General features: G+C 47.3%; 2 protein-coding genes across 14 annotated transcripts in view; both read right to left on the bottom strand.

Moving 5' to 3' along the window:
- Positions 1–9,389, bottom strand: part of CELF5 (CUGBP Elav-like family member 5) — a 51,640-nt gene extending 42,251 nt beyond the window's left edge. For 9 of the 11 annotated variants that reach the window (XM_085316634.1, XM_085316636.1, XM_085316637.1 and 6 more), the window contains exon 1: positions 93–424. In XM_085316634.1, the coding sequence (XP_085172760.1) occupies positions 93–363 (271 nt within the window). In that variant the 5' untranslated portion in view covers positions 364–424. Of the gene's footprint in view, positions 1–92; positions 6,531–8,601; positions 8,711–8,932; positions 9,050–9,162 lie in introns of those variants that run through there. The other 2 variants (XM_085316647.1, XM_085316643.1) reach the window with 2 other exon arrangements.
- Positions 6,442–26,225, bottom strand: NCLN (nicalin). Of its 3 annotated transcripts, none has more exons than XM_085316632.1 (16): positions 25,919–26,225; positions 20,767–20,957; positions 20,412–20,556; positions 19,703–19,797; positions 19,408–19,488; positions 19,101–19,204; positions 18,574–18,662; positions 18,269–18,408; positions 17,489–17,667; positions 17,256–17,343; positions 17,126–17,164; positions 16,859–17,022; positions 16,188–16,241; positions 16,021–16,099; positions 14,555–14,654; positions 6,442–6,530 (listed from the first exon to the last, which is right to left on the bottom strand). In XM_085316632.1, exons 1-15 carry the CDS (start codon positions 26,097–26,099, stop codon positions 14,595–14,597), a joined length of 1,689 nt encoding a protein of 562 aa, XP_085172758.1. In that variant the 5' UTR covers positions 26,100–26,225; the 3' UTR covers positions 6,442–6,530; positions 14,555–14,594. The 3 variants fall into 3 exon arrangements, with proteins under 3 accessions (XP_085172758.1, XP_085172759.1, XP_085172757.1); XM_085316633.1 differs by lacking the exon at positions 6,442–6,530 and adding an exon at positions 10,299–12,575; XM_085316631.1 differs by lacking the exon at positions 6,442–6,530 and having other exon boundaries at positions 10,299–14,654.
- Between the last annotated feature and the right edge of the window lie 141 nt (positions 26,226–26,366).

Genomic DNA, 26,366 nt, shown 5'->3' with positions numbered 1-26,366 from the left:
CAGCCCCGCGCGGGGGGTCGCGCGAGGGGCGGCGGGCCCCGCCGTGCTTTGTGCGTCCAGGAGCGGAGCGGGCCGCGCGAGGCTGGGCTCACCCTTGTGCATGCCGGTGTAGCGGTCCTTGAGGACGGTGAGCTCGTAGATCTTGCCGAACTGCTCGAAGAGCGGCTTGAGGTCCTTCTCCTCCAGGTTGCGCGGGATCTGCCCCACGAAGAGCTTGATGGCATCCAGGTCCTTCATGCTGTCGGGCTGCGCGGGAGGCTCCGCGCCGCCGCTGCTGCTCATGGGGGAGGTTCGGCGCGGCGGCTGCGGCGGGAGCGGCGGCGGCGGCTGCCTCCTCGCCTCGCCCTGACGGAGTCTGGCCATGCCCCGCGCCCGGCGCGGGCGGGCGGACGGGGGAGGCAGCGGCTGGGAACGGCCCCGCCGCCAGCGCCGCCGCCGCGGCGCCACAAAGGGCCGCTCCGCAGCGACCCCTGCCGGGGCCGGGCCGAGGGCGCGGAGGCCCCCACGAGGGGCGGGACCCCCGCGAGGGGAACGTGCCGGGGGGCGCCTGAAAGGGTCGCAGGGACCTCACGAGGGAGCGCAGGGACCCCACGGGTGGTGAACGTGCCTGGAAGGGGCCGGGAGGGTCACAGGGACCCCACCAAGGGGCCCTGTCCCAGGCAGGGGCACCCTAGTAATGGCCCCGTTATTTGTAGGAGCTGGTGCTTGTCCTGGGAGGGTGAATTGCTAGCAGCTGGAGTGAAATGTGGCCCCGGAGGGTCCCCCAAAACAGGAGCCTATGCCCATACTGCTAACAAAAGACAGGCTGTGACTATCTCCCTCCACATCTGCCTCTGAAATCAGCATTTAGCTCCTTTCACTTTGTTTCCCTGGTGTCTTAGTGCTGGGGCCTGGAGGCAAGGGAATGATTTAAAGCAGAAAATTCCCCAGCACCCTCAAGAGAAAAGAGGGTGGCAACAGGGCTTTGCTCCTTCCACAGCACTAGCCCTGCCCTGAGCCCCCAAAAAGCAGGAGGCTGATGCATACTGTGGAGGGCAGCTGGGCTGGGAGGGGCAGGAAACATGGCCCAGGTCCACGCTGATTCCCAGCCTGGCCTTGTGGGCAGAGCCCCCTCCCTGGCAGCTTGGCTGAGGCTGTTAACATGACTAGCAGAGGTGTCACCAACTCTGTCCTGCCAGGGCTGTGCCAGACAGCACAAGGCCAGCAGTGTATCCATGTCTGTGCAGCAATTAGTGCTCCTAGGGCCAAACCTGCCTCCTTGTCTTCCATCAGCCAGCAGAGGGAAACAGTGGTCTCTGCCCTCATGGCAGCTGGCCCAGATGGGGACATTACCCAGCTCCCACTTCTACTGAGCTTCAGGTGATGCTCTGCACACTCACAGCCAGCAAGCCTCACTCAGGTGCTGCTAGGGCACAGCTGACCCATTCTGCCTCATCCCACAGCTCCTTGCCTTTCCGCAGCATCCCTGCCAACAAGCAGACACCCATGCTCTTGTGCTGGGAGGTCTGCAGAGGATTTCAGCAGAAGTCAAGTGCTTGGCTCTGCTCAGGGCAGCAGGCTCAAGGAATTGCAGAGAAGCACAGCTCTGTTTCTGCTAGGAGCTTTCTGCCATCTCCCAGGACTCTTGCCCTGGATCCTGCAGACAGAGACAGCGAGCAGAGGTGGCACTCTGTTGCTGACGCATACATCTGACATAGGAGCAGGGAGCTGAGGCTAAAAGCAGCAGCAGGACATCCCTCCTGCTCCATGCCCATTCCTGCCTCTCCCCACAGCATCCCACTATCTCCTCTCCTGGAACACTGGCCCAAACATTCTCCCAGTCTGATCTCACATTCACACATGTCCTTCCCCAGCCCTGGCTGTCCCCAGCTTCACATGGAGCTGCCAGACTGCTTGTCAGGGCCAGCAGCTGCAAAAGACCCAAATGAGTTTTGCTTTTTGCTCAATTGGGTTAACAAAAGCTCTCAGCTTGTTGCAGCTCAGCCTGAACCTGGGGCACACCCTTGCAGGATGCCCACTACTCCTAAAATCCACCCTCAAAAATAAAGCTCCCCACCATGGTCACACTCTTTTTCCGTATCTCTCACGAAAGCCGCCAGCACTCTGCCAGCTATTCAGAGGCCACAGATGCATCAGCTGAGAAGTCTGTGACAAGTCAAGCTGATTTTTAACAGCTGCAAACAGATAAGGCAACCTTAAAAACAAGAGACCTTTATCACAACAGCAGCAAACCTTACCTTAGATGAATCATGGCTAAACTGCTCATGTCTTCAAACTCCTTTACATGCCCAGCTTGCTTTTTCATGTCAGCTGCTGCAGCACAGGGTTTTACAGCTCTGGATTTATGTCCAACCCAAGGGACCCAGCATCTCAGGTGGAAAATATCTATCCAGAGGAAAAGACATGTCCAGTCTCTTTTGGAGTCTATGGATGGACATATTATAATCATCCTTGATTGCAGAAGAAAAAAATAGGCAAGAAAATACTGCTGGTAAGTGAAAAATACAGCAGCTGTCAATCAGCGCCTGAGAAGAGTTTGCAGAGCCAGATAGAGAATTATATACTACAGCAACAGGATTAAGGGGCAGATGAAAGATAATCATAGTACGAAGATGGAGCTTCAGAGACAGAGAGACAGCAGGGGAAAATATGGAAATGAAAAAGTGTGTGACAAGGGAGGGAAGGTACTGCAGATCTCCAAGACAGACAGCAAGACCAAAGGAGCCAGGTCACCTCTTCAGATGAAGAGGAAACAGGTCCCATCCATCATGGAGGAGGCTGCAGGGGAGAACTGGCAGTGTGCAACAAAACTCTGATCCATGATCACCAGAGGATGAGGGAACAAACTTGAGAAGCTGCTTCAAAAGGAGCTATTAAAAAATAAAAATTAATAAAAAACAATCTTCCTCCCCTCCCCAAATATTCTGTGCCTGTGAGGTGAGGAGTTTCACTACTGAAGAGAGACATTAGCAAGTAAAAAAGCAAAGTGTTTTCTTTTTTAATCACCTCTATTCCCTCTTGAAGACAGGAAAATATAGGAATGGCTGGATTTAGACAGGAGCAGCTTAAGCCAAAAGGTGAAGAGAGCCAATCCTGTGGCCCAGATTTGGGAAGGGCTCAAGGACAGGGTGCAGGAACTGCGGGGATGCATTTTGCAAAAGAAGGAGCAACTGTTCTTCCCTCTCAGTGCCTTCAGGAGCAGGGAAGGGAGAAAATGCAAACTGGAGCTCTGAATTTCCACATCATCTAGGAGATACAAATCAAGAAAGAACACACACACACTCCACACTGAATCTTTGAAGAATCTTTCAGAACAACTTGTCTCTCTGATCTGTCTGCTCCCCAGACAGGAAGGACCAGTTTGCCAGCCCTGGCAGAAAACCTCCAAGCAGCAGAGTAGGGTCTGAAGAAGGTACCAGTTCCTTCCTGTCATGTGACTGTTTCTGCTCTGAACAAAGGGTTCGGCAGAAAAAATTGCTCCAGAACAAACAGATGAGTGGTTTAAGAGAAAGGCACCCTACCCTCTCTGTGGAAGAGTGCTTAACTTTCTGCTAGAAGCTTTCATTTTCTCTTGCTTACCAAGTACTTGCTGTTTACCTTTCACTGTATATCTGATGAAACAATGAAGATTTTAAATCAGATTTTCAATATTTTAACTTTGCAAAAACCCATAAATTAATGAAGTTTTAAGGCTTGTGATTTTATGAGCAGAAGTTGTCTATAACAGTGGGCAGGTCAAAAATAAACAGACTCCAGATTTCTTTCTGATCAAGAACAGCTGTTCTCTGAGGATTTAAAAATGGATAAATCTTGTTGCCTGCTAAACAAAGCTGCTGCTTGCAAACTGCTTCTTCAAATTCTCAAAAGAAAAGCAGCTAGAAAACAGCAGAACAACCCAGGGTCCTCTCTCAGTTAAACAAAGTCTACTCTTAGCCCTGGAGTCATATAGTATCTATCAAGCTGATCAAGTTCAGCTTGGGCCTGTTTTTAATCAAGACACTTAAGTTCTACTGACCCGATTTTGTGTTTATTCTGTCCCCCTTAGTGATGCTCCTGGAGCAGGCACCATGCATGAAGGTGGTCATTCTGATCACATGCTTTAGAGCAAAGTCCCTCAGGAGAGACCTTAGGGACACAACCAATCCTCCATTTCTGGAGCTGCTTTTGCTACTCCAGTAGCAGTTTGCTCAACAGGTGCCACCACAGCATCAGCAGTCACTGCCAAACCTCAGTTTGCAATGAAGAGCCAGAGCAGCTGTCCTCTCCCTTCCCTAAGCAAGGCCAAGTCTTCCATTAAGCAATTCCCTGCCCTCCAGCCTGCTCTTACCTGTAAGGGCTTTTTCAGCTAGACATCAGTGGCAGCGGGCTACAGCAGCAACACAAACACTGGCAGACTTCAGAGTAGCCCAGGGCTTGCATATAAAGGAGAGAGCATTCCCAATTGCATCATCTTGGGTTCACACCTATACCAAGTGCTTCAGGAGCATGGCACCAGCTTTACCCAGCCAACAAAACACCTCTTCTGCTGCAATAGAAATTGGGTTTTACTGCAGTAAGAGCAGTCTTGCTAACATATCTGCACCTTTGTGGGAACTTCCATCAAGGCTTGACTGTGACAGCTTAGACCAATGGGAGTCAGGGCTGCTGTAGGATGCCATGAGGTGAGGTCTCATCTCTTTGCAGAGCATCTAACAATGCAGAACAGAGAGCTTTAAATTCCAGGTCTTGAGTCCCTTACCATCAGTAGCTTCTCACACTCCTAGCATTGCCTTGGGACTCTCTCTCTTGGATACTTCTCCCATATACACTGTTCCACTCTTACTGGCAAGTTACCTTTTCAGCTCCCCACACACCACCTTTTTTGCACTTCTCTTCCCATTACCTTCAGTCTCTAAACAGCACATTAGGGCATTGTGTTAAGAATACACCAGAGGAATAAGTTTACAGCATGGGTAGCCTGTCTTTGGGACAGAGTTTAATGTCCACATACTCTCTCACCTTCTAGAGCAAAAGTGGCACATGTGGCCAGTCACTAGCTGAACAAAGGATGAAAGGGAAATGCATCAGTTATGGAGCCCATGCGTCTTCCTATCCACTCCCGGCAGCTACAGCACATTGTCTCTTAACTAATCTTTGAAGGGCTGTTTTAAGAGGAAGGATTCCCCCCCCCCCAATTGCTATCCCTAGTGAAAGGCTAATCCATCAGTTATATTTAGCATTTAGGAAATCCCAGATTCTCCATCCCACATCTTCCACACAATCCTGAGCTGTTACAGTCTCTGCACCTCCATAGAGCAAGGGCCTTAGAACCTCCTACTTCACCAAGGTGTCACAAGTGTCAGAGGAATACATTTAAGAGCAGGAAGCATTTAGATACTATGGAAACCAGGGCAAGAGAAAAACTTAAAATAGATGGAAGACGCAAGCTGTTGCAAAGCCTGGAAAAGCCTTGCTGAGGAAAGCTGTGCTTGCTGCAGCTGATAATCCTAAAGTTTGATCCATTTAGATCTCAAACACGAAATATCCTCTTACCACTCCTTCCATAGCCTGTCATTTTTCTCTGCTACAGGGCAAGGAATATTTTCTTTTATACTTAGGCTTTTAAATTCCCCTCTATTTAACAAGCCTCCTAATTACAGACTCTTTTGAATGATTCACATTCTAGCTTGCCCTTCCCATGGCCTGCAGCAGACTACTGTCTGACATCATTTCTGTATAGCAAGATCATTGGGAATATATCATAAGGGAATAAACACTACAGAGCATTCTCCTTCTGAGAGAGAAATCTGACACCAGCCTACAAAGGAGAGAGCCTGAAACAAGGAGTCGAGTTGCCAGCCTGTGGGACACTATGCATTTCCTTTTTGTAATGCAAACACATTTATTGTGCATATTCACCCTCTACAAACCAGCTACCAAATCCCCCCTTTTAATGGAAAAAAAGGAAAAAAAAAAGCAGCCCACCAATACAAAAAAAGTACTTGAAATAGCCAGAACGGCATGTGGAGGAAACACAGAGGCAGCAGATGCCTGCATGAGAGATACCAAACATCTTAGTCAACAGTCAACCAAATGGAAGACAGCAGCAGGCGCAGAGCAGTTAGAGCATGTCACAGTGTAGACTGACAGCCATCCACAGCTGGAAGGTTAGAGTCAGGTTTTCCCATGCCCTGGGCTGCCTAGTGCCCTCACTAGAGAAGACCTCAAGTGTAGAAAGAGGTCAGAGGTGTTGAAGTCTCACTTTACACCACTGGTTCTAGCTCCGCTTGCTCATTACAAGCTGTTACTTGAAAATAAGGAGTCTCTGGCCTTTTCAGCACATCTACCACCTCGATGAGGAAACTCCAACAAGGTGAGGGGGAGGCTGCAGATGGGAATCTTTGGCTTTATGCTTTGCAGTGCACTTAAAGGGGAAAGGAAACAAGTACAAGGTAGCTGACATCCTTCATCTTAGAATTTCTTGACTGCAGCATCGATCTCAGGAATGACCTCCTTCAGCTGGTTCCACTGTTCTGCAGACAGGGCAATCCCTAGAAATAGCAGAAAGAAAGGTTTCAGAGCATGCAGAGGGCAAGCAGCTCCTTCAGGCTGTCTAAATAAGGGAAAGTTGGAATCTGAGGCAGAGCCTGAGGCCAAAAACAGAGGCAGCCTTTTGAGCTCAACAGATCTGTGTCAGCACCTCAGCATCCATGTCAAGAGGTATCACAGAAACACCATATAGTAAGCCTGACTTGCCTTTCAAAAACCCCACAGCCCCTTATAGCCTATTCTCCAACACAAATTACCACCCCCATGAGCTGTGAGGGGATTCTAGGAAAGCCTTACTCCACTCAGTAGTTAGGACACCATCCTTTCAGCTGCCCAAAGAAAATAATGCCAGCTCTAGCTCTACTTACAAAACCTGCTGCTAATAGAGTTTACTAGTGTTGCTTAAACAGTAGAGAAGTGGCTTTTTTTTTTTTTTCCTTCTTCCCAGATCCAGCAGAGATAGGGTCTTGATTTCACTGGCTTCTCTCCCATACAAAATACACACAGTAGTGAAATGGCTGTGCGGGTTCCAGCCAAATAATGTCAAGAAACATTATAAAAACAAAGGCCCAAGCTTTATTAAATTCTCTAGATAAACATCAAGGGCCAATAAGTATGCAGCAAAGGCAGTACTTAGGTGAAAACATTTCTTCATGATCTCTGTTCTAACAGATTTTCTGTCTTACTTTGTAGATGTGTTTAACAGCCTGGAAGGAGTCCACCATACTCCTTCCCTCCTACCCCCAATGGTACAGAAAGGCTTCAAGGCTTTGCTTCCAGCTTTTATTATAGGGTAAGTGGTTCCCTTTAAGTGAGTAATTTATAGTTATAACTTCTCTGAAGGAAGGAAATTAATTTCTTAAAAGTAAACCACACTTAGCAGTTATGAAGCAAACCAAGTTGAAAGAAATTCATCTACCCTGACATAAAATCAATAGCAAGGACTGAAAGGTTCCCCAAGAAATCCCACATCAACTGAATTTCTGCTGAGCACTGCAACACGCAGGGCAAGAGAAAAGTGACTTACAGTTCAGGGCCTGTGAATTTCAACAGTCACTGTCTGAGCCCCTGAGCATACGACCCCATGCTGAACATTGACTCAGCAGTTGAGGAGCTGTGGAAAAAAACATATTTTTCCTTCCCCAGCTGCCTTCTTTGGCATCACCTGCTCAAGCAATGTTGCCATGATGGACCACCCAAGCTGTACCACTATATCACAGCATCGAACGCCTTGCCAGGGGAGCAAGGAACATACTTAACACACTGCATTACAGCCTCAGCAGGCATCCAAAAGGCTCTTAACCTTCCTGTCCCCAGACTAAGAGTGAGTTTACCTCTGGGAGCCTCTCCCTGCCAAGCACAGCTCCACCATTATAGATTAGGAGAAACACATACCATGCTACATTACAGCCCTAACAGCACCCATACCAAGACAAGTTTGTCATTCAGTAGCAGGACACAAGGTGGCAACATCAGAGCTAGCTGGACCACAGAAAGTTCCACCTGAATGTGAGTGGGAATTTCTTTACCGTGAGAGTGACAGAGCACTGGAACAGGTTGCCCAGAGAGGTTGTGGAGTCTTCTTCTCTGGAAATAGTCACAGTCCACCTGGATGCAACCTTGTCTAACATGCTCTAGGTGACCCTGCTGAGCAGGGAGGTCAGACTAGATGATCTCCAGATGTCCCTTCCAACCTTACTGATTCTATGATTCTACCCTTCCTCCACCTTGCAGCTCTGCCCCTAACAACAGTCAGAGAAAGTGCTCTTGATCAAAGATGAAACCAGAGTCCTGTAGAGCAACTTCCTGCTCTACTTCTGAGAGCAGCTACATCCCTGTCAAGCTCCTCAGCAGAAGCTCACACCTGCTTATTCATTGTGCTTTTCTTCAGCTGTTGCCACTCAGACTGAAAAGGTGCTTAACTGGGTCTCTAAGTATGGCATGCACAGGTTTCTTCTCCATGCACACATCAGTCCTGACCCCAAGGCAGGCATTCCCAGCTGGTCGAGCTAATGGCCTAGGAGTACCCCAGGTGCAGCCTGTGGTTGCTGCCTCATGAACAGGCCACTGTACCTTTTCTCCCTGGCTTGGTGTCTCCCTCCTTATCCACGTAGAACTCCCTGATGTCCACAAGGACCTTCCCCTTGAAGCAGGACACCCTGACATAGCGCATCTTCCCAATCTGCAAAGACATGGAACTAGTGATGAACCCAGTACAGCAACAAGCTGCCCTGCAGCTTGCAGATCTGCCTACAAAGTGTCTCTCAAAGTGCCAAGGGACCGGAGGAGGAGCTGCCTCAGGTGGGACGCACTGGAGAAAAGCGGCTTAGCTACAGCAGTGCCCCACAAAGGAGCCAGGAAGGCCTATAGGAAGAGGAAGGCACATGACTAGTGCTGCCCCTACCTGGAACATGCCCTCCTCTTCGCTGTCTTGTCCCTGAGGCTTTCCTGCCACCTTCGAAGGCCTGGCCTCTGCTTTTGGCCTTTTCTCTGGCTTGGAAGACATTTCTTTCTTTCTTTTCTAGGAGAGATCACCAGCTTGAGCAGCTCCACCCAAGGTACCTCAACCCCTCTCCCAGGCCTAGCCGAGCCCAGGCCAGGCCGCAGCAACCAGCCAGGCCCGAGGGGCAATACCTGGCCCTCCTCCTCAGGGCCACTCTCCGAGCTGCTGCTCCCCACCAGCTCCTTAGCCTTCGGCATCCTGCAGGGAGACGGCGCGATACCGGAAAACAGTGACGAGGCCGGCACAGCGAGGGGCTCGCAGCTGAGGAGGGGCGCGGGGATGGGCACAGCCCCCTCACGGTACCGCTCGTACCTGGCAGGGCGCAAGCGGGACAGCCCCCGCCCGCCCGCGCGCCCTTCTCCCGCCGCCCGGCCCCGCCCCGCCGCCGCCCGCCAATCCCGGCGGTGCCCAGGGCTCCTTCAGCCAATCGCCGCCAGCAGTGCCGCCGCTCAACTGGCCAATCGCCGCGCCCCTCCCGGGCCCGGCCAAGCTCTTCTCTGAAGTCGTCGGGCCGGGCCGGGCGCTCTCCGGCGGGCCCAGGGGCGCTGCAACAGCCGCCGGCCCGGCCCGGCCCGGCCCGGCCCAGCGTTCCCCCCCCAGGGAGCCTCGGCCTGGCCCCGGGGAGGCCTCCACGGAGCACCACTCGGGTACCCTGGTGCTGAGCGGGGGCAGGATGAAGGCACAACCTGCATTTCCCCTCCTTTCCTTGCTGTTGGATTGATTTCCCCCTCTACGAGGACAATCTCTGAGCTCTGGAAGGCATGTCTGACTCATGTTCAGGGAACAGATCTCTTGTGACGTTTATAATTTGAATAAATAACTAGTTTATGAGGGCTTGACAAGTCATTTGGTAGTGCTGGAAGGCACAATGCTACCTCTCACAACAGAGCCCATGTATACATACTGGCTTCCCTGGATGCCTGCTTCTCAAACCACCACACCCATCTTGCATAGAAATGCTACTTGCTTCCAATCATCAAGAATAAGAGGGTGTTTGCTAACCTCAAGGTGCTGGAATCTAGCCCAGTGTCCATAAATGTTTTCTGTCACACTGCTTTACTTTTGGCTATACAGAAGTGAGAAAGTCAAGCATTTCACCCCTTTTTGCAGAAGGTATAATCCTTCAAATAAGGCAAGGAGCTTGCAAACACCAGCAGCAGAAACTAATAGTTCTCCAGCATATCTGCTCATCAGACCTACTCACTCTTGGTTTATTTTTCCAGGGGAAAGAGGAAAAGGGGACAAACAAATAAGGAACTGAAAAATGTTAAAATACTTAAATACTATAACATTTATGAGAAAAAAAACACAGCTACAGTAATGTTAGCCAACTGCACTGAATTTTCTATTAGTTTTTAAATATTCACCTCAATATACATTTGTTCTTTAGAATGCACAAGAAGAGATAAATAATTGAGTTAACATTACTAAATAAATCAACTTTTTCCTGAGCTGCAAACATTCCAGATTATAACCTTAAAATTGTTATCCAATAACTACAAATTAAACTAAACAGATCAAAGTAAGTGAAAGCCCCCACAAGAACAGTCAGAGGTACAATTTACTGAGGGACATAGTAGCACCCCCATCACTTCAGATCCGCAGGTCAGGACTGAATGGCTTTTAGATGTAAAACCCAGCTTGGCCACAAGGTGCAGAAGTTGGATAAATTTTGCCATGTATTATGAACAACATGAGACTGCGACTTGCAAAGAATAAATGCTATTGTGGGATATTCGGGGTTTTAAAGGTATAAATAGTTTGTGGTGACTTCTCCTCCTAATTCCTTTTTGGGTTCAAGATCTTTCCTCTTAACACTGTAAAAGTTCAAGGGTGAAGCTCATATTGCACAGCAGTACCTATTTCACAATGATGAATATCTCTTAATTGGGAGATAAACTGCAACAGCCAAACTACTTGCATATAACCCCCATTACTGGTTGTGTGGGTGGGAGCAGGTAGAAGGAATAAAGCAGTTTAAATTCTTAAAGTCTGTTAGAAAAGCAGCTTTCTGCAAACTGCAGACTTTGGCAACAGCAGAACAACAGGTAAAATCAGATAGACTGCAAAAAGTATTCCTTTATAGCTATAAGCATCACCTGCTAGCCACTTACAAACATGTGCCTATGTGTTTTCATGCCTCCTCCTTCCAGGCCATACAAACTCCTGATAAGAAGGAAAGGGAAAGATGGTGCCACAAAATCAGCTACGCAGAGCTCTTCTGCAATGTTGCAGAGAATTTTTATTTCATCAGAACAGCTGTTGGGTTTCTGCCTCTGTGTCATGTTGATGAGATTAACCAGATATGTTGCAGAATGGATCAGCACCATTTTTCTTGTTATTACAAAACAGCAGAATAGTAGAGACTAGTGATAAGCTTCTGTGTCAACTTCCCAAAAGAAACACAGCAATGTAGGAACTAGGTTCACTCCCAAAACAGACACTAGTGTGACAGTTTAAGTCTCCACTCTCTCTTTCCCAGCTATGAAAGAGCTGGAATTTTACTATCTCAGACTTTAGCACACAATGTGCTTTAGTACACACTGATATGATGCACAAACCCTTATCTGTAATATGAATTTCTTTCTATGGCAGCCAGCTAGAGATATATGAAATGCACTCAGTCAGCTTGTAAGACAAATTACCGTGGTGCAGGAGAGAGCAAAGCACTATCCCCACTGCCCTTGGGGTTTGCAAACTCTCAGTTACCTCTGCTCTCCTTTATTTTAGATAGCTGCCACTGGCTTCTGGCACTGTACCAGGAGTGTTGGCAGTGTATTGTTGAGACCACAAGAAATTGAGTATTTGCTTTAATGCTACAGCCTTGACAGGGACAGAGCTGCAACCACATTGGCCTTCCTTGGTGGAAGTGTGTGACTAAGCTTTGAGCTTCTCATGCAGAAGAGCCAAGGTTGATAGTTTCCACCAAAAGAAAGAACACTCTGGGACTATTCTCCTGCCCACTACTTGTAAATGTTATGTGCACCCAAGCTCAAGCAGGACTGCTAGTAACTTTGGCTTCCCTATTTGTTCTCAGTGAAGCAATGGAGTTAAGTAACCTGCTGCAATGGGGGAACACCCCACCTCCAAGTGTACCACACAAGGAACACACGATGCAGCTGGAGGGCTCTGAAACTGTTTCCAGATACTTAGAACTGACAAAGAAGTTCTTTGGGTAATCACTGCACTGTGCTTGTTCTGTACCTACACAGTGCAGAGCACGCACCCTCCCAGAGCACAATACATCCAGTCTCTAAGAGCAGAACATAACAATGAGTGACAAATGATCAAGGCTCATCTTCCACCTACTCCAGAACAAAAAAAAAAAATATATATATATATATATATAGTTTCTGAAGTCATTATGAATTCATTTGTCAGAAGAATGTCACAAACAGTTCATGCATGCAGAGAGACATATTTCAAGCAAGCACTCAAAAGATCAGCAAAAGGTAAGTTTCCCTGCAGGGCTGATATTTCAGGAGTGCTTGGTACTTTGCCACCTGTTGATATTACAGGGAGCCGCAGACATCCGCATGCTCTCCTGGAAAACAAATGACCCTTTAAAGAACAAGTCATTACATATTTAAAATAGCAGAGAAGCATACACTGTGAGGTAAGGGTATTCCAAGGAGGAGACTACAGTGAAAGAAACAAAGATGAATGGAAATAAGTGCTTTGGTCCCCATCCAGAGGACAAGGACAGTCACTTAACAACCCCTTTTCTAACAAGGGTGTACAATTTCAGTTGTGGTACAGACAAGGATGCACAGCTTTAACTTTCCCTGCGTACAAAAAAAGATGACACAATTTATCAAGCCCACAAGCACTTTCAGCCTCTGTAGAAGATGCTATTTTAAATAAAAATGTTCCTTTTAAATAAAGGTAGTCACCTGGCTTGTGAAGAGACCCCATATGCACAAAACAATCTATAGAAAAGACTCAAAGAAACATTATTTGAGTGATGGGACAGCAGCTATTCAACCAGGACATCTTCTAGAGCTATGACTAGCCTAAGACTTGTAGGGAAAATCTTTATATTTTCCATGAGAACTTGAGAGGTAACTAAAGTGCAGCACTGCTCAGAAAGAGCCTCTTGCTCTCATCAGAAAGCGATGACATGCATCATCCTGCTCACTTTAGATGGCGGAATTCAGGAAAGGCTTAAACTTAAGCAGAAGACAATGCTTTGGAACTGGTTACCTGGCCCTCCAGAGCTTTGCACAAGCACTGGCAACTATTCCAGCCAACTAGAGAGCTGTCCCCATCCAAAAACACCAGCATACTAAAAATAAGGCCTTGTTCAAGGGTAAAAGTAAAAGAGAGGGCATGTTCTAAGATATACGCTCTTAGTTACAGCTCTAGAAACAGACATGTTTAAAGTTACATTCATAAGACTTCATTTTGTTTTGTTTTTTAATGGCTAAATGATCTGCCTCCTTTCATACATACTGGGGGCAGAATGTGAAAGGAGACAGCAATAAGCACTTTGGGAACTTGCTCCTGCACTCAGCTCAGGAACAGGGTTTTCAGAAATAACAGCTGAAAAATGTGATATGAGACCTTGAGGTGCAGGTGAATGACAAAACACCCCAAAACCCACAGCCCAGCTGAAAGTGAAAACTGAGGAATGAAGACTGAAGTAGTTACTGACCAGAGCTCAGCAAGAGCCCCTGGAGTGCTCTTGCTACTAATACAACTAGCTTGTTTAAATACACAGAACAGCACAGCACATGATCCTGCAGCAAGCGGGACTGTAGAACCCCCCACTAAAAAACAAGTAGGAGTTGAACACAGACTGGTGGCAGCAGCAAAGCTGCTAAGCTTTAAGCTAAATCAAGTACACAGCAAAATGCAACCTCCGAAAGAGGCAGGACGGTCAGAATTCTACTGCAGGAACCCGTTTTAACGATCTTTCCTCATTCCCCGATCTGAGTAACAGTCAAGATTTTTTACAGTGCACCTCCTAAAAGGGAATGAGTTATTGCACAGTTTAAACAAAACACAAGATGCTTGCTGGAGATGCTGTTTGTTCAATACACTTTCTTGAGGCCAGGCAGAGAACTTAACAGGTATGGTAAAAAAACATGCTATTCTCTCTCTCATTGCATGTGCACTTTTTTCTTTCTTTTTTTAAAACAAGTGCTCTGAGTCCTTGTTTGCTGGGCAGAGATAATACAATTACTCTGTAGTTTCACCCTCCAAATTGGCTGTATGGCACATGGGTCCACGAAAGTGCTGGGCCTGGTTTTACACTCATAGAAACTGCTCAGAATCAGCTGCTCAGCATTTATACAATCTGCAGGAATTAAGTCTCTGAGCTTCTCCCTTGGTACAAGGCAAAGGAAAACAGACATGGTGCAATTCAGGGGAAGAAAGGGGAGAAAAGCACCTAAAAGGTGCACAAGTGTAGAAACTTCTCTTTCTTTCCACCTTCCTCCCCTCTCCAGGGTAGCAAAGAGGAGAGAGAGGAAGAGGAACAGCAGGACGCAATGGAAGGCAGAAGGTTCCTGATGGGCTCACCGATGGCTCAGTGCTGCTGAATGGGTGATGACTTGTTACTTCACTGCTGCTTTGTTTTAAGGGATAATCTCTGTACCATCTTGTAAAGGAGACCAAAGTGCTGGAAACAGAAGGAAAATAAGTAATTATGAGTCCTTATAAGCGCTAATAAAATGGCTGTGTTTTACCTAGGGAGGAAACTAGAAAGCTTAAAACGATTCTAACGTGCAAACACAATACTTTGCTTGATTCACCCACTAACACTCTGATCCTGAGAATAGAGTGGGACTTGGTAAATTAGGAGGAATTTCTTCAATTAAGCCAGTTAGTCAAGGTTTTACAGAAAGTGATGGCTTACAGAAAATTTTGTGCAGGCTGCTGTCACCCCCCCCCCATGAAGATGCAAACAATTGTTACAGATTTGATTTTTTTTTGGATGTGATTCTTTTCCTTCAGAAGGAGAGGAAAAGTTTCAGAATTCAATACATGCAAAAAATCAGCCACTAACACAGAAACATTGCTGCTAGCAGTTTTAGGAATGCAGAAATGAATAGGAAAACCCAGAGATTCCCACCAGTTCACAATCCTTTATTGGGATCATTTCTTTTACCATTTCACAAGTGACTTAGAAGTTTACTTAATTCTTCTTTTGATTCTGCTTTGATTAATTGCATTTTGATTCTATAACGGCTATTTTAGGATATTCAATAGCTATTACAAGATCCAAGCTTCAAATAACTTATCATAATGAACATAAAGAAGATAGTGGTCAGATAACAAAGATGGTGTTTTTCCTCCTGTTTCTATTATTGTTACTTCAGACTCTAAAACACTTCTTGTATCCCACAATGAATATTAAATACAAATAATATGAAGTAAGAGGTCAATACTCAGACCGATCTCAAATGTTCCCCCTTTATCCACAATCTTCAAAGAAGCCAGGCAGGATGAGAAACCTAGCTCAGAGTGACCTTGTTAACACTTAAAAAACAAAAAGACTTTATTTAAACTGGCTAGCCTAGGCACAGAATGCCACATTTACAGCAGTCTGAACAGAGATGTATTTAGTTTAACTAAAAAATATAATATCCCCTCCTCCACAGGATCTTGGAACACATCTAATTTACAACAAGGTGCAAGGCTTTAACAGAAGAGCAGATTTTAGTCACCTTCAGCCTGAAGCTAAAGGAATCTGTTAGAAAGCCAAAGTAGCTTAACATATGAGCTAGACACGTCCCTGACCAAGGACATCTGTAAGGACACATACAAGATGGTACTAGGAAATAAAATTTCAGAACTGGCAAGGGATCACCTTCAACACAGCCACTTAAAATGCTCAGAGAAATCCAAATCAAAATGGCTGGCTATTTAGAAAGGGATGGGATTATTGTTCCAAGTTTGGTGCTGGGACTGTGAGAGCAGTAGCCGCTCTGACGTGTTATTAAAGATGGAAATAATATCTTTGTCTCTTATTCTTTTTCTCTTACCTGGACTGCAACATAGGCAACTCCAAGGTAGGCTGCAATGCAGACAGCCAGAAGCAGGTCAAATATTGCTGGCTTGACCCTGAAATGAAGACAGAACACACGAAATAGCTAGAGCAGGTACTGCCACAGACAGGTAACAGCCACATATGCCCAAGACAATTCCATACCTGTATGCATTCATCACCTGCTTCAGCTGGTCATAGAACACAAACTCAGGGTCCCTGGGGAAAGAAGAAATTCTTCAGGTTGTACTACATTTCTAGACGCTGTATTAAGGACATCCCAGACCTCTGTTCTCAACAAGTTCATCCAACCACAGATGGGCAAGTTTGACAACCTTGCATACCAGTTTTGAACTGATTTTAGCTGTCAGCTCCCTCTTTTTCTACAGACAGAAGCCCAAGGATGCAAATCAGGATACATGCTGTTCAAGTTTCTCAGAAGAGGCATGCAGAAGATCCCTTGGCAGGTTCATGAAACTGCCCCATCCCAAGCAGACTAGACAGGAAGCGAATCTTGCAATCAAAGAAAGCTTTCTAGGGGACTTTAGGTCTTTCCTGCATTCAAAGAAAAGCAGCACTCAGAGTGGGAAGATTAGAACCAGAGCAGTGGTTCCTTTCAAGAGCTAAGATCTGTTACTGTTTTGTGAAGAATGATACACAGCTTTCTATGAGAGAAGAGACGGCACAAATCATAACAGATAGGAGAGCAGAAAACAGCAGTCACCTGTACCACATGCCAAGGAAGGAGCAAGAGAAGCTGCAGCTCAGAGACAAGATTCACTGGAGGGAGAAGCCAGTGTGCATGCCTCAGCTGGTTCTTCTATCTCTCTTCTTACCTTTTGTCTGCTTTTACATGATGTTGTTTCACATCCTTCAGGTAGCGGCCCATATAATACTCTAGGGTGTTGAGGAAGGTGCTGTCTTTATCAATCAGCTGGGCAGCTCTTGGCTGACTGCTCAGCCAGTCCATCACTGACTCTAGTTGCTCCTCCTGGATCTGCTACAGAAAAATACCACCAAAGAGAGTGAGTTAAGCACACACATGCTGAAAACAGACCCTGGATCCATTCTCTCCACAGGTGACACAAATACATTATGCTTACCATCTGCTCTGTGAAGATCTGTAGATCTGCAGGTGTTCCCTGCAAAGCAAAAAGAGACAGGCTGGTGGTGAGAGAAGGCTTGGCTGGTCAGGACAAGTCTGGCTGAAAGTGCAGGATGGGTTGCTCTTACCTTTTCTGTTAGGTTGTAGATGACCCTTGTCAAAGCCTCAGCAATGATCCTAGTATTCCTGGTTAGTGCCTTAGTGTCTACATGTGCCCTAAACCAAAAAAGGGGAAGTTATAAATCCGTCAATGGGAGCAGCTTGTTAAAGAACAGTTTCCTTCAAGAGAACACCATTCATCACTGCACCATTTGTGTTGATGGGCTGAATTTCAGCTGCAGCCTTCCCCAAGACCTCTAACCTCCCATCCATAATGCTGTTGCGCAGGCTGTCCCGGTGGCTCTCTAGATGAGAGATGGTGAATGCTGGCAAGCGTCGGATGGCAAAACGCTCGTGCTCCCATGCTAGCATGTCCTCAGCCAAGTTTATCTTCTTGTGCACCATGGAAAACTTCACCTCTGGGAACTGGCTGGCAACAACCTGAAGGAAAGGCCAAGCCATTCAAGGCTGTCATGCTTCCCATCGCACTATCCCACCTTGTGCTGCCCACTCCACCTAAATCCAAGATTTAGTGCTACAGATGGTAAACACCCTCCCACCTGTAAGCTGCAACCCTGGCTAGTGCCATTAAAAAGATGCTAGCACTGGAACAGGTTGCCCAGTGAGGTTGTGGAGTCTCCTTCTCTGGATATAGTCAAAGCCTGCCTGGATGCAACCCTAACATGCTCTAGGTGACCCTGCTTGAGCAGAGGGATGATCTCCAGAGGTCCCTTCCAACCTTACTGATTCTGTGATTCTATGTTTTTTTAATGTCATTACAGAAGTCACCTTGGTAGCTTTTGCAAGCAACAAACCATAAGAAAGCATAGTGGAAAGTGCTGCAGATCTAGTCTGCTTTATTCAGAACCACGGCATGAGGATTTGTGTTCACTCCACATCAAGTGACCAGAAACAACACATACGAAATATTTCAATGGCACGTCCTTTCTTCACCTCTTGCTCCCTTCCGTTCTCTCTAGGAGAGCTGCAGCTCCCCAGTGTAAGTCACAAGCTCCCCTCTACCCAACATACTTTTCATTACCATCTCTAATTCTCTCAGAAACGCATGCTGTAGGGTCCCCTCTTTGGGAGGCTTTGAGACATGGAGATGAAGGCTGTTCCCTCGGCCCAGAGTGTCCAGGCAGAGAACAAATGCTACGTTATCCTGTAGCAAGCTGGAATCTGGAACAGACAAATTCAAATCCTTAATGTTATGCTTTGTGCTCTCTGAGAACGTAAACGCTAGCAAGGCTCACAAAGAGGAAGGCTGACATACAAGACCCTTATCACAATATTAAATTGAGGCCTTGCTACTGGAACATACTGAAATGCCAGTCTCTCTCTCACCAGTGTGATCCAAGTTGTCTTCCAGCCATCGCTTGGTTCCTTGATAATTAAATTTGCCACCTCCAGATGCAAAGAACAGCAAGTTATACCTGCCCATTGAAGAAGACAGGAGTTAGCACACCATACTCCACGGCTACAGAACTCATTTACTCAACCTTGGAGGTGGGGGAAAAAAGATTGCAACAGTTGGTATCTGAGGTTCAAGGCAAACTTCCCATTAACAAATGCTTCCTACATGCCATATACTTAGGTAATGACAGAACAGGTATAAAGTGGAGGAGTTCCCACTGCCTGAGGACACAATCTAGTTCCCAATTCATTCCTTCCACTTGTCCTCCAGCTTGAGCAGGGCCTCAGCAAAGAAATTAAAGAAAGCAGCTTGGCAATTAACAGCTGCTATGTTGGGAGGGAAGCAGAACAGCGCAAGGACTGCTTGTTATAATCTAGAAGTCTGCAGGTCTGGAGCAAAAACCTTTCTGCTTGATCACAGTTACTCACGTTCCCCCAAGCGGAAGGCAGTTTCTTACCCAGCATGGGTACGTCGGTAGGTGTAGAGCCGGGAAAACAGCCTGGCTAATTCCAGTAGCACAGAGATACCACTGCCATTGGAGTCAGCACCATGCGACAGCCACTGCAGGAAGAGGTCAGACAACAGCAAGGTGACAATCCTACACTTATCTTCATGTTCCAGAACAGCCTTCAAGACTGCATACCACCATGCTCCACTTGCAACTGTCCTTGGTCTTTAAGGCCAAGAAAGAAAAACACAGAGGCAGAGGCCTCACGAGAAAAGAGAGACAGAAACAGAGACCTGTAGAAAGAAAGAGTACTTACGGGGGCGACTCCAAAAGAATCATAATGGGCAACTATCACAACAGTGGGCAGGTCTTCTCCACCCAGCCCTGTCAGCCTTCCCTGCAGAGGAAAGACCAACATTACCCAGCATCTCCTCTGGTGAACCAGGACAAAGACAGCATGCCTCCTACAAGCCTACCCAGTCTCCAGGGGCCTCAGTTCTGAGGACTTCAGCCACTTCTCTCACCTGGCTGAGCTTCCAGATGCCAAATGAAGTCTCCATAAAAGAAGGCACTCCATCAATGCTGCAAGTTTGAATCTACCTAGAACTCACCTCCACGCTGGGTATGAGCCAGTCATTGATAGCTTTGCTCTGAGCCCCGCTAGTCACCATCTGGAAGCCATTGGCAGTTGCCGTGTGCAAGAGAACTAGAACAAAAAATTAAGTACGTTGGGGAAGTTCTGTCCCTTTATTTCCCTTGCTAACTGATCTCTGGAAAGATAAGTTTTAAACTACTTGAGCCCTCTCATTTGTCATTTGTGTTTCTGCATTGATACAGAATCATGCATTTTCATTCTGTTCTGAAACCTCAATGCTTTGAACTTGCTAAAACAAAAACCTTTCTCCAACAGACCTCAAGTTTGTCACTGCACTTACCACATAGGGAAATAGTAAAGTTATTTACAGAAGAATATGTGGAAGTGCTAAATTGACTTGTTCTCAGACAAACTAACTTCAGGCCCTACCAATCTATTGAGGGTCACTAACATCTTTTTAACACGAGTTTTGCTTTATGTCCTACTTGCAACAGCATGAATCAAAGAACTCACTCCATGCAACTGTATTCCTAAATATAGTAAAGTAACACTCTCTCATATATAGCTTTTCTTCAATTAAATCTCAGGAGCACTTTAACATAGACAGAATAAACATGAAGGCAGCAGAACACTGATTCATGGTGGACATGATTCAGCAGACTGCTGACAGAGGTGGAAGCAAGACTGTCTTCCCCTAAACCTTTCCCCCACTTATTGGGGCTCACCCTCTGCAGCCGATGCAGAACCTTGTGATGCAGAAGCAGCCCTTGTTTGTTCATAGATAGACAGCAGTTCTTCATCTTCCACTGCAAAGTAGACTGGCACAACAGTTTCCATAGCAAGCATTTCTGGTTCTATCTCCATGAATTGCTGAAGATTTAAGTGAGACAAACTTAGCATCTGCTAAACATGCAAGACGGCAGAAAAAAAATAAACAGCCAAAGCAGAGAGAGAGAACTTAGTTTTATAATTAGTGTGATTTGTTAAGCATTACAACAGGACCATTCAATCCTGCAGCAACTCAAACTTGCTCCCTCTCAAACATCTCCCATCAGAAAAGCAAGAGAACCTTTTTTTTACCCTCACAACATCCTGTGGGACTGAAGAAATGGACTGGGGCAAGATGATCACCACAGCACCAGCTGACTGGCGGAGAGCCTTCTGGTATTGCTCATAGGAGAAATCCACCAGCCGCATCATGACACAGCGGCGGCTCAGAACGTCTGCTTCTACAGTGCGGGCTTCCGTGTTTAGCACTGCACTCCGGGTGCCTATGGAGAGAAACCATAGGGCGGTTTAGTGAGCAAATTGATCACAACCCCTTTGCCTGAGCCTAACTGCTTTACAGAACAGTCTTGATTATAATCTCATGCACTATAGAGCAGCTAGGACCTATAGAGTGCTACAGTTCATCTCTCCTCCCTTATCTTAGAAGGAATAGAGATAAGAGATCTGTGGCATTTTTCTCAATCCATCAGAGCAGTACCTGTGCAGCCACACCTTGCTAGGCTCCCCTGATTACAGCACTACAGTCAATGATGTCCTTCAACCTTCCTCTCCACGACAACCACACACACTACCTGTTTGCTTGCTTCCACCTGATATCTATGGGCAGCAATATGTGAGAGGAAAGCCTGGCCTCTGGCTATTCTGACTGCTGCATCCTCCAGCTGTAGGATCTCCTTGTCTGTGAGCAGAGGATACAAGCTGTGCAGAACCACTTTGCAGAAGGACACAGCAAAGCTACCCCACATCTGTTCAAACTGCAGGGGGCTCCTGCTGTTCCAGCTCATCCACTGGAATGTTTCCGTGACTGAGAAAATTACAAATGGGCAGGTTGTTTCCAGCTCCTCATTCTCCCCTATTCTCGGCTCCAGCACATCAAATTCACACATAAATACAATCCCTGGGGAGAATAACACTTTGAAGGCTTGCCAGCGGCTCCAGTGTTCTCTACAGGAGGACCCAAAGGATATCTTGCATAATCAGAGATGTTCATAGAATCACAGAACAGTAGAGGATAGAAGGGACCTCTGGAGACCATCTAGTCCAATCTCCCTGCTCAACCAGGGTCACTTAAAGCATGTTGCACAGAACCACATCCAAGTGGAGTTTGAGTATCTCCAGAGGAGACTCCGCAATATCTTTGGGCAACCTGTTCCAGCACTTTGTCACTCTCACAGTAAAGACATTTTTCCTCATATTCAGGTGGAACTTCCTATGTTTCAGTTTGTGCCTGTTGCTCCAGAAGGCATGCCAAATCAGTCTTCTCCTATCACTAGGCACCACTGAAAAGAGTCTGGCCCCATCCTCTTGACTCCCTCCCTTAAGGTGTTTGTAGACATTGATAAGAACCCCTCTCAGTCTCATAAGAGAGTTGCTCCAGTCCTCTGATCATCCTCGTCGCCCTATGTTGGACTCTCTCCAGTAGTTCCATGTCTCTCTCGTACTGGGGAGCCCAGAACTGGACACAGTACTCAAGATGAGGCCTCACCAGGGCTGACTAGAGGGGCAGGATCACCTCCCTCAACCTGCTGGCAACAGTCCTCCTGATGGATATGATCGCTCATGGTCAACTTGTCATCCACCAGCACTCTCAGGTCCTTTTCTGCAGAGCTGCTCTCCAGAAGGTCAGCCCCAGCCTGTACTGGTGCCCAGGGTTATTTCTCCCTAGGTGCAGGACTCTGCACATGCCCTTGTTGAACCTCAGGAGGTTCCTCTCCATCCAGCTCTCCAGCCTGTCCAGGTCTCTCTGAATGGCAGCACAGCCCTCAGGTGTCTCAGCCACTCTTCCCAGCTTGGTATCACCAGCAAACTTGCTGAGGAGGCACTCTGTCCCTTCATCCATGTCACTGATGAAGAAGTTGAACAGGATGGGACCCAGTACTGACCCCTGGGGGACACCACTAGCTGTGGGCCTCCAACTAGACTCTGCACCACCGATCACAACCCTATGAGCTCTGCCTTTCAGCTAGTTCTCAACCCACCTCACTGTCCACTTACCTAGCCCGCACTTCCTGAGCTTACCTACAAAGATGTTACTGAAGACAGCGTCAAAAGCCTTGCTGAAGTCAGGGTGGACAGCATCCACTGCTCTCCCCTTATCTGCCTAGCCAGCCATTCCTTCATAGAAGACTATCAGATTGCTTAAGCATGATTTCCCCTTGCTGAATTCATGCTGACTACTCCTCATCACCTTCTTTTCCTCCAAATGCCTGGAGATGATATCCAAAATGAGCTGTTCCATCACCTTTCCAGGGATGGAGGTGAGGCTGACTGGCTTGCAATTTCCTGGGTCCTCCCTTCCTGCCCTTTTTGAAGACTGGAGTGACAGTGGCTTTCTTCCAGTCCTCAGGCACCTCTCCTGCTTTCCATGACCTTTCAAAGATGATGGAGAATGGCCTATCAATAACATCTGCCAGCTCCCTCAGCACTCATGGGTGCACTCAATCAGGGCCCATGGGTTTGTGAGTGTCAGGTTTGCCTAAATAATCTCTAACCTGATCCTCCTTGACCAAGGAAAAGTTTTCTTTTCTCCAGACTTTCTCTCTCACCTCCAGGCTCTAGGATTCATGAGGGCTGACTTTAGCAGTAAAGACTGAAGGAAAGAAGGCATTCGGTAACACTGCCTTCCCTGTCAACAGGGCACCCACTGCAATCAGCAGTGAGACCACATTTTCCCTAGTCTTCCTTTTGCTACTGATATATTTGAAGAAGCCCTTCTTGCTATTCTTGACATCCCCTGCCAGATTTAATTCCAAATGGGCCTTAGCCTTCCTTGTCACATCCCTGCATACTCTGACAGTGTTCCTACACTCCTCCCAAGTGGCCTGTTCCTTTTTCCAAATTCTGTGTACTTTCTTCTTGTTTTTGAGTTCAAAGCCACCCTACAATTTGTATTGCTCTAAACCGAATTTCTCTCTCCAAAACTCAGTTACTTACATCAAAGACTTCCTCACACTGAGCTCTCATGCAGCCAGGAGAGGACTGAGGTGCTCCAGAAGGCATGCCAAATCAGAATCTCCTCCACGGAGGAGATAATCTTTCTCAAGTGGCCACTTGCTGGAGTGCAGGGAGCTCAGGGAAGTGAATCTAGCTCCAAGGAACAGCCTGCAAACATCCTTGTCATATAGAAACATGAATCTTTTCTGGATTTAACTTTGCTTCTCATCCATGCCCCTTCCCTCATAGCTGGTTTTCCAATCGCAGATTCAGCAGGCATTGGTAATCACGGAGCTGCTTTGCTCCTTTTACAGGGAGCTGTGGGAGGAATATATTCTCAAATGGGTTAGAGAGTCTAAATGCAGCAGTTACTTCTAAAGCGGACTATTGCTAAAACGTCGGTTTAAACCTGGCTTAGCATCCTCTGACACTAGTTTGGTCTGGTCAACAAGGATCAAACCACTTAAACAAGAAAATGACCTGGTCCTCCACTACATAGTATTAATGAGGACAACACATCCAGTAACTGAGCTAAGGCTTTCACATATGCTCAAAAGCCTTTTATAGAGTTCCTGCAACATAAACAAGCACATACTAGTAACAGGTCCATCAGACCAGAGGAAAAAAAATCCGTAACAAGGAAAACTACTCCACCACTTCTAATGCAATGATGTCTAAACACAGGAAAGCATGGACCCAGAATTCTGCTCCCAGGACAGTCCACTGATATCTTAGCAGAGCAGTCACCAACACTGTTCTTTCACAACACTGCAAGACAAGTTGATTTTGTGTAGTTTCTCTACAAAGAGCTGTTGAATGATAACATATGGATTTATAATTTGAAGGGCTCTATTCGCATTATTTAAATAAGTATGTTAAAAGCCTAAATTTGTTCTTAAATTGCTCTATGACTGATGATGACAAAGACTTCTTCTCTCCCCTGCAAAAAAACAATCAACAACAACCTCTACTTAGTGTCTTTGGAAAAGATTTTGAGAATCTGGAACAACAGCAAGCTTTTATCCAGAAGGCTGTTTGGCCTCATAACACACATGGAACTGAAACACTAGCTACCCAAAGGGGCTGGCAAACAACAAAAGCAGTACACAATATGCTGAGCTAGAAGGGGTCAGAAAAATAAACTACTTAAAAGTTAATTGCAAGCATCTTAAAAATCAATGTGTGGCTTTTCTAGAGTTCACCAAAATCTACAAAACATGCTGTGAGTACCTGACTGGAGATAACACTCAGGCAAGCAAAGTCAAAGTTAGCTGAAGCTCATGCCTGCTGCCCCCACTATGCCTGCAACCAGAGATCTACTGCCACAAGATAAAAGTGATAGCTGAATGCCTCTGCAAGAGAGCCTAGCTTGGATCTAGTGAAGTTCTCAGCAGCAGAAGTTTCAAGATGTGGACACATTTTGAGATGCTGTGATGAAAAAAATGAGAAATAATTTCAGATATCCAGAAGCCACCAACAGCACTTGTAATATTTACAAAACAGGCAAGCATGGCTGGTGTTGCTTCATCTTTACTGATATATGCTGTTATGAAGCTTTGAATGATCTAGAGCCTGCGTCTCCTGAACAGTACAGAATAAATCTGGGGCTATAATTCTAGTCTGTCAGGAGAAGTCTAAAATGTAGGTCCCAAAACAGACAGCAACAAAAGCCACTCATGGACAAAGCACATACTTTGATCTGGAATAAAAAGTCTGCAGAAGACTCTCAAACAAGCTTGCTTCAGGTTAGGCAGTACAGGCAAAATGGGGCGGGGGAGTAGCTTCAGGATTACAACACTCCAGGTTGTATTTCTGACTCTAAGACAGTGTTGCACAATGAATAGGCTGGAAACAACTGCACGGAGAGAAATTGGAGGTCAACAGTAACATGAAGGAAAAACTGCAAAAGGAAGGAGGCCTGTTAAACCAGGATACAAGGGCACGGCACAGCCAGTCGAGGTAGAAGGCAGGAGAACAGAAGAGTCAATAGCAAGAGGAGAGACCCGGTCTGTGAGGGGACTGCACTGGGGCTCCCTGAGCAGTGGCAAGGTCCAGCCCGGGAAAGGGGCCTGCAAGGACACTGTGGCCCTTGGATACCGCTGGAGCCCCTGGCCCACCAACTCTGGTACCAGTGGCCAAACTCAGCAGACCAGGCTCGCCTGGGTCTCCCCGGTTCGGGCCTACCTGGCCACTCCAAGCCCCCCGGTCAGGCCCCCTCGACTCTCCAGGAGCCTCCTCGCGCCTCCAGCCCCGCCCGGGCCTGGCGCAGGGCCATGGCGCCGCGCCTCACCGTAGGGTTGCCCGCCCAGCTCGTACTGCTGCATTCGGTACACTGTGAACTCATGGGCGGCCTCAGCGGCGGGCGGTGGGCCCAGCAGCAGCAGCACGGCAGGCACGAAGAGCAGGAAGCTCAGCGGCAGGCACGAGGCCTTCAGCACCGACTCCAGCACCTCGCCCGCCTCCTCCAGCATGATGATGGTGGTGGTGGTGGTGGTGGTGGTGGTGGTGGTGGTGGTGGTGGTGGTGGTGGTGGTGGTGGTGGCGGCGGCCTGGCCCAGCCCGGCCCCGCCGCCGCCGCCTGCTCCCCAGCACGCACAGCGCGGCGGGACGCAGAGCGCGGCGGGGCCGCGCACGGGATGACGGGAGCGGTAGTCCCAGCAGAGCCGCAAAGGCTGCTGAGAGCGGTAGTTCCGGCGGCGCCGCAAGGCTTGCCGGGAGTCGCAGTGCCGCCCAGCGGC

This window comes from Rhea americana, unplaced genomic scaffold (assembly GCF_003343005.1).
Source record: "Rhea americana isolate MKP2758 unplaced genomic scaffold, rheAme1 scaffold_477, whole genome shotgun sequence".
In the NCBI taxonomy this organism is placed as follows: Eukaryota; Metazoa; Chordata; class Aves; order Rheiformes; family Rheidae; genus Rhea; species Rhea americana.
This window is presented reverse-complemented; position numbering and strand designations above follow the sequence as displayed.

Bases quoted from the DNA above. Each gene is read 5' to 3' on its own strand.
- NCLN (XM_085316632.1), bottom strand. From the start codon at position 26,099: ATGCTGGAGGAGGCGGGCGAGGTGCTGGAGTCGGTGCTGAAGGCCTCG. The intron at 20,958-25,918 runs GTGAGGCGCGGC...TTCTCTCCATAG, and splicing joins GCTGGGCGGGCAACCCTACG to GCACCCGGAGTGCAGTGCTA. The intron at 18,663-19,100 runs GTAAGAAACTGC...TTCAATGGGCAG, and splicing joins TACCGACGTACCCATGCTGG to GTATAACTTGCTGTTCTTTG.